General features: G+C 46.8%; 1 protein-coding gene across 1 annotated transcript; it reads left to right on the forward strand.

Moving 5' to 3' along the window:
• Positions 1-3,218: 3,218 nt before the first annotated feature.
• Positions 3,219-7,190, forward strand: LOC136467743 (aquaporin NIP2-1-like). Its single transcript, XM_066466519.1, has 5 exons — positions 3,219-3,475; positions 3,630-3,854; positions 5,754-5,948; positions 6,052-6,113; positions 6,547-7,190. The coding sequence occupies exons 1-5, from the start codon at positions 3,329-3,331 to the stop codon at positions 6,818-6,820; spliced, it is 903 nt and encodes a 300-aa protein (XP_066322616.1). The 5' UTR covers positions 3,219-3,328; the 3' UTR covers positions 6,821-7,190.
• The last annotated feature ends 5,593 nt before the right edge of the window (positions 7,191-12,783 follow it).

Genomic DNA, 12,783 nt, shown 5'->3' on the forward strand with positions numbered 1-12,783 from the left:
TCATTGGCACGAATGATGAAGCGATCAGTGCGGCCAGCCGCCAGCCCTCCACTGGCGCGAGAACGGCGTCAGGATCAGGCTGGTGTCGCCCTTTTCAGTCCGGTCCTGTCCTGAAGAGTGAAGACTCAAGACTCTTCCTTTCCATCCGTAGTTCGGTGCAGCCGCCGATCAACTGATGCATTCACCGCCTGACAGATAGGCTAGCGTTTAGGTAAAAAACCAGCAAGGTTTTCGCAAATCGCAATCAAGCCTCCACTATCGCATGTCAACTTCTCTATCTCATGTCGACATTGCTCACACCCTCTCGTGTCGCTGAGAATCATATACGCCTACACAGCTATGGCGACGACTCGGGCGTCAGTGTGTGCAATGGCCAACATGTACCGATGCTTCTACTGCTCTAATCTAGCTAATCCAAGAGAAGCTAATAGGCACGGTGATGGGACTGATCACTTAGTAGCTCAAATGCTCAATTAGTTGAGGGTGCTAACAAGGAGGTGTGGATCGGAGCACCACGCACGTCCAGGATCGGGATGCCATTGCCACAGAGAAGTTCCGGCAGCCAATGGGTATCCTATATCCTTACGTACCTGAAGTCGGAACACTACTAGCAGTGTGCTAAGACGCTTGAGGCCACAGTTTCAGGTTGATTTGACGGGGAAGTTGATATGGTTCTTGTGTCGAGATCCAAGTTCTGGGGTCAGGCGTGAGCCAGGACAGCACTACAGCTGCAAGAATCTATATCTTCCTACTAATTGGACTTGGGTAAAGCAGGTAATAAACCATGGATGGTGATTCTACTGCAACTAATGATGCTTCTTCAGACTCAGACACCAGGTGCTGAACTGGTGGCCAGGGGTCCAGCCGTCCAGGTCTCCAGGACACTAACAGTGACCTAAGCAGATATCGGATGGCACGCCTTGACAGTTGACAGTTGACACAGGTTACAGGTGTCGCACTGTCGCGTCTAGGTTGGACTTGAGCTCAAGCTCAAAGCAGTTCAGTGTGGAACCTGAACTGTGTTTATCTCTGAAATTACGGGTGATATGGATGGCTGCAGGGCCAGGGCTAGGGCAGGCTAATTGCAAGAGCTTGAATGGACTGGAGTGACGATTTCTGAAGCTCTGGTGCATCTGCAGTGTAGGTGCAGACAAAGCAAAGCAATGATCAGCAAAGAAAGATATCAATAATACTAGTGTGTGTCAGGATGCATCTTCGGCCTATCTGATCGATTTCTCGTCAGCTATCATGGTTCGGTTTCCGTGGACGAGAGAAGCATTTCCTCTTGTGGCTTCATGCTAACGCACTGTTTGTTAGATTCAGGTCAGCAGAGCCGTCTGCTTCACCTTTAACAAAATCAGAAGCGAAATCACCAGCTCGCCACACCCAAACACCACACGTGTATGGATACCAGTAACTGTTTCTTGTACGCGTCCTCTTTGTACAGTATCTCTGCACACGTTCACAAAAAAATTCCTGAAACGCGGTGCAGAATCCTTAACTGATAGTAACAGTGAGTTCTTAGAGTGCGCAGTCGGCCTGCAAAGCTAGGTTGGCAGAGTTCTAGAGGTTTCGGATTTTCCCAAGTTGAGTGGCTGACTTGAAACGAGTTGTAGTGATCAACAAAGCCGCCTTCTTTTTGAAAAGCACAGTGCCACGCCGTGGAAATGGAAGGTCTTGCCTTGCGAGACATCACAGTCCAATGCTGGAGCGCAGTGCACGTGCCTACCGTCTACTACTCCCCCATCAGGGAGCTTTGCGATTGCAGCCCACAGGAGGAAGTGGCATAACTGCCATACACTCGTGATGTGTACCAGCACTGTTGACACACCATATGGTGGATTGGTGGTCCATGAAATGGGCCTACCTCCAGCAAATTAGGCCTGAAAATGTCAGGAACGCGCAATTCATGTACTGAGACAACACAGTGGTACAAAAATTAGTACCAGAGGGAAAAGTGGACAAATGCCGGTGTTAGGATTGGTACATCGTTTGTACTTTTGAAGCATTGCTCAAACCGGCAATTGTTGAGGATCCTATGCAGCGGAGCAAGATGGTGAAAATGTAGACCATCCGAGTTGGGTAGGTCTGACCTCTTAACCCTGAAGACAGTTAGTGGTTTTCAGTTAAGCCTGGAAAACCAAAAAAAAAAGAAAGCAAAGTGAAGGTGAGAAGAGAAATATCAGATTGGAGTACTCAGGACTGGTAATCGTTGAAGTAACGAAGATGATATTTTCAGAAGTGGCAGGTTGTTCTTCCCGTTTTTGAAACCAGTGGCAGGTCAGTTTTGACAGTGACAATCGATGCAAGCATTGGTTCTTAGCTCATTCAGAAGGTCTGCGGTCCGCAGAGCACTAACTGCAGCTTGCATGCTGATTGCTGAAGCACAGAGTGGTTAGGATAACTCCGTATTGTAATACATTCTTAGCAAATCTACAACTGCTCATCATTTGAATTCGGTCACTGATGGGCAAGCCGAGTCGGCGACCCTGCAATTGAAAATTGCTCAGTTGCTGCAGCTCCATCGGTAATACGGCAATGGCGGCAATGCCATGACAGCGACGATGTCCCTGAACCAATGGTAAATTTCGGCACGGTTTGTCCTGGTTGGCTTGCTCATGCTACCTGAATTGTACGAGCAGAATATGCTAAATAAACGTCAACTTATTATACCAAGTCCGGCGACGCCAAAATATCCGTCCCTACAATAGCATTTGTCGCTTGGGATCAAGCGCCCCCCGGCCCTCCCTATTTTAGAATTTGTTCGTCACCCACACCCCTATACTATACCAGCGTCATGACCTCGACGTCGCGCTTTATCCCGCGGCATATTATACACACTTACCAATTGATAAACCCCAAATTATTTTACCTGCTGCAGACACAAATACCATTTGTTTTGTCTGCGGTCACGGGAACGATGACGCGAATTCGTGTCCTTAAGTAAGAGCAAATATAAACGTGAGAGTTCATACATCCCGTCCAATGGCGATCCGACAACGTGTTGGAAGAGATTAAACTAGCTGGAACGAAATCGGGGAAATTCATTTGAGCAGCGATGATCGATCCCCTGGCCGATTAGGGAGCTAATAAGTAGCACTGCGCCTCTGTGGACCCGACAAGTAGGCCTAATAAAAAGGCGTTGTGTACCTGCCACCTCTAGCTCACTCCTTGAGGACCTGGCTCTCCCTATAAATACCTCCTGCTTACTGCCTCCAAGAGCAAGCAAGCAAGAAAGAGAGGCAGACACATAGCTGCGAGTAGAGCTTCTTCTTCCTCCTCCTTCTCTTCCTGAGTGCAGTACGTGTGCTAGCTCTAATCGCCGGAAATGTCGACCAACTCGAGATCGAACTCCAGGGCCAACTTTAACAACGAGATCCATGACATCGGCGCGGTGCAGAACTCCACCATGATGCCCCCCACGTACTACGACCGATCGCTGGCGGACATCTTCCCTCCCCACCTCCCCAAGAAGGTATGCATATCTATGGTGGTGACTGGTGTCTGGTGAGGCAGATCATCGTCACACAGAGACAGAAGCTTCTTCTGGTTCATTCTGTTGTCGTTTCGTTGGTTGTTAATGACCGGAGACTGTGTGTGGTGCTCCCTCCCATGGAACCCATCAACAGGTGGTCTCGGAGGTGGTGTCCACGTTCTTGCTGGTGTTCGTGACCTGTGGGGCGGCGGGGATCTACGGCAGCAACAAGGACCGCATATCGCAGCTGGGTCAGTCGGTCGCCGGCGGGCTCATCGTCACGGTGATGATCTACGCCGTCGGCCACATCTCCGGCGCGCACATGAACCCCGCCGTCACGCTTGCGTTCGCCGTCTTCCGCCATTTCCCCTGGATTCAGGTACGCGTTCGCAACTGTTGTTTACAGCTGCAGGCTGCAGCCTGCTGCAGACTTCGTCTTCTTGCATCAAAACTGAACCATAGTTGATTGGGCATAACGATGCACTCGTTGACATGCGTACAGCTAAGCTCCTCAGTGACATATAACAACGCACACCAGCGATTCCTTTCGCTTTGCTGAGCTCTTCTTCCTTTGACATTCTTATATATTTCAGTCCCTTTTTAGTATATAGACAACACATTTCAACCAATTTTATATTTCTAAGAGGAAAACAGACGTTGGCAAACATAGGCCTTGTTTAGTTGGCGAATTTTTTTGGAAAATGGTACTGTAGCACTTTCGTTGTTATTTAGTAATTAGTATCCAATCATAGTCTAATTAGGCTTAAAAGATTCGTCTCGTGAATTTCGTCTAAACTGTGTAATTAGTTTTATTTTTTATTTATATTTAATGCTTCATGCATGCGTCCAAAGATTCGATGTGATGGGGAATCTTGAAAAATTTTGCAAAATTTTGGGAACTAAACAGACACATATATAACACTCGTATATTTCGAATGCCTGGATACAAGTGTGTCAGAATATTTAAACATAAACATAACTTGTTCTGACCAACAGGTACATGGATATATAACAAGAGGGGTATCTGTCTCACCTGGTTTTGCCGTATCTAAAATGTTTGAGAACTATACTAACATTAAACACAAAACCAAATACATGGCTTAAGTTGAGCTGCACATACTTGTCATGGTGTGATCATGGGCCAAATTATTCACCTTTTTCTAAGGCATAATAGATGCCAAATGATCAAGGTCTAGCTTAGTATTATCCTCATCTAAAAGGAAGTCAAAGAACAACGCTTAGTATATGCTCATGCATGATGCATGTAGCTTGTTGTCCCGGACCAACCAATCGTGTATGCTTCATATTCATAGCCCAAATAGTGCCCACGCGGAATTAAAGAATCTTGTAGCAGCGACCGTAGCTTGTTCATTCCCCTCACACGTCCCTTTCCTTGGCCTATTCGGTTGCCTAGCTAGCTGAAACCTGGAGCCAAGCAATCAGTAGCATTAGCAAACACAAATAATGCAGAGTGCTAGTACTTGTATATATACAGATAGGGCACGCAATATATACGTTGGGCATGGGCACGGCATGTGAATACCTGCCGGCGGTTCCAGCAGCTGAGCTGACATGAAGCGAAACTGCCAGCCAGAAGCTCGTGTAGTCGTGCCAATGCCAAGACGCAAGTGCTTGAGGACGGCCAAAACGCAAGAGCCTGGCTATGGCCATCCACATGGGCTCCAACCCCAACCGACCAGATTGGCGCCGGGCCGTCGGCCGGCCACGTCGCTTTCGTGGGCACGATCTCCGCGTTCTGAAGGCCGGAGACAGACAAGTGTTCCCTCCCGTCCCGTCCTTTTTGGCAGAAAACGGTGAATTTGGCCGTTGGGTCGGGTGCCGCGCGCGTGCGGCGCAGGCGAGAGGTGTTCCGTGGTGGTGGTGGTGCGGGGAGGGACAGGGACCGAGGGAGTGGCCGCGCCACGCACGCTGCGGCATGTGCACATGCACATGTATTATTCCTCGGGGATGTGCCGAAAACGGCAGCGCGGGCGGCCTCTGGTTTGGCACCCTATTCCGGCAGCTGGCTGGCTCAGTTGCCGGCTGCATGCGAGCCCTGTTTCACGACGGGTGAGGGGTGAGGGTGAGGCTGACCCGAACCGAGATTCGATGTGCCGTGCCGAGCACCGCATCCGGGTCCGATAGGTGCACCCTATATCTTTGTGATTTGTGAAGCGATGCACGATGCTGTCGTTCCTTTTTTTTTCTCTCTCTCTGATGACGTTTGCGGGATGCTGACGAGCTAGTGCGTTGCATGTGTATGTATATATGGCAACAGGTCCCGTTCTACTGGGCGGCGCAGTTCACGGGCGCCATCTGCGCGTCGTTCGTGCTCAAGGCCGTGCTGCACCCCATCGCCGTGCTGGGCTGCACCACGCCGACGGGGCCGCACTGGCACTCGCTCATCATCGAGATCATCGTCACCTTCAACATGATGTTCGTCACCCTCGCCGTCGCCACGGACACGAGAGCGGTAAGTGTGCTGGACCTGAGGCCCGAGCAGTGATTGCTGTTGGTTTCGCCGTGGAAAACGACGATTCTGACGATGTTTTTTTTTTCTGTCGTGGATGATGCAGGTGGGTGAGTTGGCGGGGTTGGCAGTTGGTTCCGCGGTTTGCATTACGTCCATCTTCGCAGGGTAAATACATAAATACGCACGCACGCGCGATTAGAGACTGACAACACATATACATGCCGGGTTATTCAATTCGTAGAATACTTAATTATTCAGGTTGAAAATAGAAAATAGTTGAGAGGGCTACGTCAATACTCATTTGATTACTATAAAACCAACAGTTGCCTCCTTCCTACTAGTACTAGTAAACAAGAGCAAAATCCAAAACATGATTAGCCAGCAGTAACGATTCTTTAATTCAGCTAGCTAGCATGTCCTACGTAGCAAGTTTAGTACGCCAGCCCTGACCTGGTTCGTAACGTAAATTTGACCGTGTCCCGAGAGCGACCCGCACACGCCACGCTGACATATAGTGACATAGTAATAGAGCTAGTTGAGATGAAGGAATGAACTGAGCACTGAGACGCGAGGGAAACCTACCGAGTGGTGATTGCAGGGCAGTGTCGGGCGGATCGATGAACCCGGCGAGGACGCTGGGGCCGGCGCTGGCGAGCAACCTCTACACCGGACTCTGGATCTACTTCCTGGGCCCCGTCCTCGGCACGCTGTCCGGGGCCTGGACCTACACCTTCATCCGCTTCGAGGAAGCAGCGCCCAGCAGCCACAAGGACATGTCGCACTCGCAGAAGCTCTCCTCCTTCAAGCTCCGCCGCCTGCAGAGCCAGTCCGTCGCCGCCGACGACGAGGAGCTCGACCACATCCAAGTGTGATGCCTGCAGAGAGTGCACACTTGGTTACTCGCTCCTCACTCTGTGTATCGGTAATACTCCTAGGATCGATAGTGGTGCGTAGTTGTGATGATGTCTGGTCTGTGTGTCGGTGCTCATGGTCCATGCACGTACATACGCACGCACTTGTTGCACTGTGTGTCCGGTCCGTGGCGCGGTATGGATATATGGCTCGCTCTGTCAATGTGCCAATGAGCTGGAGCTTATTTTTGGGACGAACACTGTGCCGTGTGCGTGTGTGCAGTCAGTCGTACGCGTGCCAAGTGTACCTCTCCTGTTGTCACTTGTTCAAAAAACCTGTTGGTGCTTATATAAACATGCCTTCCATGACCAAATCTCACTTCCTTCACTAGTAATCTCTGCAAAAAAGAAAAGCTTTGTTACGGTACTCCAGTTACCTCATAAAATTTCAGAGGCCGGTTTGTATGCGTGTAGCTCTCTCTCTCTCTATCTGGATGATTCGACCAAGCGGACAATTCGTTTTATCTGTTGCTATTCCTATATATATACTACCATATCTTTAACAGAAAGATGAGGCATATAGTCTGTTATTTATGCCTCACCTTTTGTTCTTTTCTTTTTGGCTTTGATACCTTCGCTTAAATTTGGTTCCCGGTCCAAGGGAGTAGCTAGGTCTTGGTGACGATCGGTTTTGTTACCTAGCCGTCTTGTCCTTGCATTATAGTTAAGCATGCAAACCTTGCTGAGAAAGGTGGGTCGATCAATCACCTTTCTCCAAAAGAAAACTTAAAAAAACTCATTAAAAAATCCTCGCATGGTAGTGGCTTAATTAAAATATGCCATCCGTGTGTAACCTGATATTTGCAATGCAAAGAGTATCAGGGCACATACATATTTTCCTGCGATTATGCATCATTGCACAATCACGGTGTAACCATTATTACAACAAAAGTAATATAGTCCCTCAGCACCCCCGCCCCCCTCCCAAAAAAACTCTCACTTCATAATGAGTCAAACTATCCTAAAAAATACTCCATTAACGGAGATGGTCGTTTAAAGACGGTCGCCTTCGTTAATGGACGACATCCGTCCCCGTTAACCATTAACGCAGGCGGGCGCTCGGCCACGGGCGCTGGCCACGATTAACAGAGGCGGCACCCAACTGTGCCCGTCTCCATTAATGTGAGGTCAATGCCTCGCGAAACTATTTGTGTAGTAGTGTATACTCTATACAAAATATTATCAACATTTATATCTTCAAATAAGTTTATTATAAAAATGTATTTATTAATTAATTTAGTAAGACTTATTATTTATCAATTAGATAAACTTAAATCATTATTTATGATAAAAGCCACTAGAACAATTCCATTTTTTTTAAAAAAATTATCTATATTTTGCCATTTAGAAAAATAATACAAGGTAAACTTTTTTTTTCTTGCACTCACAAAAGGTTTGCGCATCATTGTATTAAGAAAGAAGGAGTTTGAGTACAATGCGCTTTGCCCGCGCTGTAGGGTGGCTCAAATGGATTATAGTTAAGCTCGTGCCCACCCTAAAGGCCATAGAAATATAAGGTAAATTTTTCTGTGGAACCTAAAGTAACCCATGGCCTTACAAAAGATAATATGAAGTAGCTCTATAAATTTGTATGTAATTATGAACGACTATATAAAGTAACCTCTAAATTTGCAACTAAATTATGCTATAAAAGATTATCTAACTTGTGCACATAGGGCATTATTAAAAATAAACTAAAATATCCCCTCATTTTATTTCTAACATCTGAAGTAGCTCTGTTTATCTCACATAAGGTAACATACCTATTGTGTCAGAAAATAAAACAGATAGAGATAAACAATTTTGAATTGATGTAGGTACTAAATTTATCCTAAACTTTTAATACTTATATCTTAAGATTGGTTCTGCATTTGGCCAGTTTTCGAGTGCTCGTCATACCATTGCTAGGGGTGTCAAAATAACAACGCAGCGCAAGAAAAACAGTTCTACTCTATCAATTTTGTGGCAGAATCGTCCGAAATAACACACCTTTAAAGGCGTTCGTCTTTCGCTAGACACTAAACACCCCGAAAGTTGGCTACATCGGACAGTTTCGTCGAGCACACCTCAAGGGAGAACTCAAACAATCCACGTTTTTCATTCAGAATCCACTAATGAGAACGAGTTTACAATACCTAGTCCATTTCATACAACAAAAGTTTTCAAAAATACATTATTACAATACCAAGTTCAGAGTGCGGAATTTAAACAGCGGAATTGAAATAAACATCAAACGATAAGATATAAGGATCCGTCTGTGCCCACCAGAAGAATCCTGCACACAGCAACCACTCCTCAAGCTGCACCTGCAACGAGGGTAAATAAACCCTGAGTACACAATGTACTCGCAAGACTTACCCGATTAGTGAGAATAATTTCCTGACTCTAAAGGGTATGATAAGCTTTATGGTTTTGTTGGGTTTCCTTTTTGCGAAAAGCATTACTACTAGTGAATCCTTATGTATGTGTGTTTAATAGCAGTCATGATTAGTTCATTAGCAAACCATTCTATGTAAGCACTGGGCCGCTACACCGGCCAACTAGGGACCCCCTCGACCCATCTAGAGGACCGATTCTCACCTACGGGGCAGCGCTCAACAATGGGCAGCGATTCGGAGACCGGAGACGAAGCAGGGCGACCTCTCCATGTCGACGGACAACCTGCGGTGGCGACAACGATGTTTCGGTGAGCCACGGCGCTAAGGGAGTAGTAGAGGTAGTGGGTGAGCATCAACGACTCACCAAGGACCTAGCCGAGGCGATGGTTCGGCCAGAGACGCCCCGAGCAAGGCCGGCCGCGTACGCGCGGTGAACTTGACGACGAGTCACGGTGGACACGACCACGTCAGCAGCGCTGGGACAGCGGTAGGGGTACGGCTCAGGTGCGCATTGCAAGGAGGGGCTCGAGGCGAGTCTAGCGGTGCAGCCAATTTGGCCCGAGGTGGTCAGATGAGAGCTGCCCTCGGTGATGGGCGGACTCGGCCTTATCGGCACAGTGGCGGGGAAAAGCTCCAAAATTGAAGCTCGACCGGGCGCCATTCAAGGCGGGGTGGGGGCGGGTAGCTAGGCAGCTAGGTGATGAAGCCAGCGATGCGACGAATCGGGCGATGGCGACTCCTCCCTGCTTGTTTTTATGGTGCGGCTTAGTCCACCAAGGCAGCAGCGAAGAGAGAGGGGAGGGGGTAGGTCAGAGCTCAGCTCATCCTCGCCTTGGCGGGACGCGAGCGACGCGATTAGGATGCACACGCGCAGGTGCTACAGACAAGGCGTGCGCGCGACCGACATGGCACGAGCGACTGTAGCGCCTTAATGGGCGAGGCGACAGCAGGTATGGCCATGTGTCGATGCCGCGGATACGCCAAGCGTGCACAGCAGCGGCAAGGCCACCGGTAGGGCGGTCAGCGGTGCAGAGTCGCAGGGGGTGCAGATGCGACAGCGAGGCGACGGCAGCGCAACGCAACTGTGGCAGCACCAATGGCGGCAGCGCGAGGCAGGGCAGCAGGGCGCGGGGCCAGCGGCTCGCTGCGGCCGCCTCGGCCAAGCCCAGGTGGCCCGACCGACCCAACGTGGCGGCAAGGGGTGACCGCGCGGGACGCGGCCATGTGTGTGGCACGGGGTGGCCACACGGTGACTGCGCGCACGACGCCAACCATCCCGAGACTGTGTCGTGCACGAATTTTAAAGTGCCCAAAACGACTAAACGGTTGCTTCAGGAGCCAAACCATCTTCACCATGCTACAGATGGCATATGAGACTACCTAATCGAGCTATAACATCACACCACCCTTTAACTCAATCTCTCAAAATAATTTGCTAAACATAGCAATGTTTACTTGTTGACAACTTAGAATCTTTCTAAGTTTTTGAGCTGAACTTGATTTCAATTTGTAATTTCTAAACTAGTAGAAATATTAGCTAGTAATATCATTTTTCGACAACAAGTATTTCACTATCATCTATAAAGTTTGTACTTCAAACTTTATTTAAATACCACACACATATTCTATAGTATTTTTGTTTAATAAAAATTAGTTTTAAACCCTACTCGATATACCTGAACTATTGAATCAACTTTCGTTTAACATTTTTATTGATCATTTTAAGTTACAAGAAATTTATTTATACATTCTATCACATGGTATTAACACATAAACATGATGCTCATGACATGTTTTAGTAATTGATTTAGGGTGTAACACTGAGGGTGTTACATATTCCAAATATAGATGCATAGTAAAATAGATAAAAATTTAGATGTATAACAAAATGGATGAACCAAAAAAAATCAAAACGACTTATAATTTCGAACCGAGTGAGTAGTTTTCAAACCCTAGTGCGCTAGATACCATCATTATATTGAAACCTATAGCTTTCTAAGAACTGTGCGGCTCGCTCATTTTATGGACATCGGATCCGAGAACAAGAGGACCACGAAAACAAGACGGCATGCTTGATTCTCCAATCTCCATCGCACACTCCAAAGGGATGGCACAGTCGCAGCACTCGCTTGAGACAAAGAATACAACGATCCCGCCGGATGAGCCTGTGACCTAGTGCCCCAAAACCGTCATCCCTGTCATGGTCATGGCCTCACGGCGCAGAACGCAGAATCTAATCACTCACTGACCGAGCCGTTGTTATATGCTCGACAGGGGCCCAAGCATCTCATCGCTGATGAATGGCTGCCCTGATGTTCCAGTGCCTGTGCGACTGTCGTGGATGGCCTCCGCGCCATGGCTGCTGGTGTGTGGCCATCGCTAATTTAATTCTGCACACCGGGACCCGGTCGCCATGGCTGATCTACCTGCCAGTCGGTCGTCGTTAGCACTGAGTTCATGTCGCTGTATTTTTTTTTTTTTGAAGGGCATGCCGCTGTGTATGTCTGCATGAGAGAAAGGGGCATCAAGGCGTGCTCGAAGAATATAGCCATCACCTGATTCGTAACTAGTAGAGTTTCGTCTCCTTTTTAGTCTACTGATAGCATTTTTTTTAAAAAAAAACATGTCTACCTGACTCTAGATAACTTTTTCTTAAACATCGTTTTTTTCTTATTTGAAAGTTTTCCCCCCCATAATGCGTGATGTGTGCAGCGACTGAGGGACACAATATGGTGTATATACCCCCCCATTCCAGATTTTGAGTTGTTTAGGTTAGTTCGATCAGGTTTATAGAAGAAACATAGTAATATACTTTCTCCGTTCCAAATCATAAGTTATTTTGATTTTTTCTGGTACATCTAATTTGCTATGTATTTAGATAAGTGACCTATAATTTAGAACAGAGAGAGTATATTCGTAGTTGGAGATGCTTAAAGATATGGATATCATTCTTCTTTTTTTTTCTTTTGTTATTATAATGGCTGCGTACCACCTTGTTGAATACTTCTCCTGTCCAAGAAAAAGCGTCCCTATAATATTCGTGCTGGTCAAATTTTCTTAAATTTAACTAGGTTTGTAAAAAATATTAGCAAAATTTATAGCTCCAAATAAATTTATTATAGAAATATATTCAACGACTCATATAATGATACTAATTATGATCATAAATATGAATATTATCTTATATATATTTGATCAAAGTTAATAATGTTTGACTTATTGGAAAGTGAAAATGATAATTTTATGGACGGAGGGAGTAGGTCTGAATTTTATTTTTAATATAAATGTTTTCTTCATCTAAAAAATGTACAACACCAAATTAATTTCATTAAAATTTAAATCCAGCAAGAAATATAATTTTATATTTTATTTTATTTATTTTCGATCTAAAGGTTGCTAAGTCTTTCTATAAATATGGTCGGGCTTAACAAATTTTATAAAGCCGCTAGCGCGCTGGACACTCCTGCTGCGCCCCTGCCTACGCATGCTGCGGTGTTCGCCCGCACACCTACACCTGCTTCACGTGGAGGCCCGAGCCGCTCCATT

This window comes from Miscanthus floridulus, chromosome 7, assembly GCF_019320115.1.
Source record: "Miscanthus floridulus cultivar M001 chromosome 7, ASM1932011v1, whole genome shotgun sequence".
Taxonomy (NCBI): domain Eukaryota; kingdom Viridiplantae; phylum Streptophyta; class Magnoliopsida; order Poales; family Poaceae; genus Miscanthus; species Miscanthus floridulus.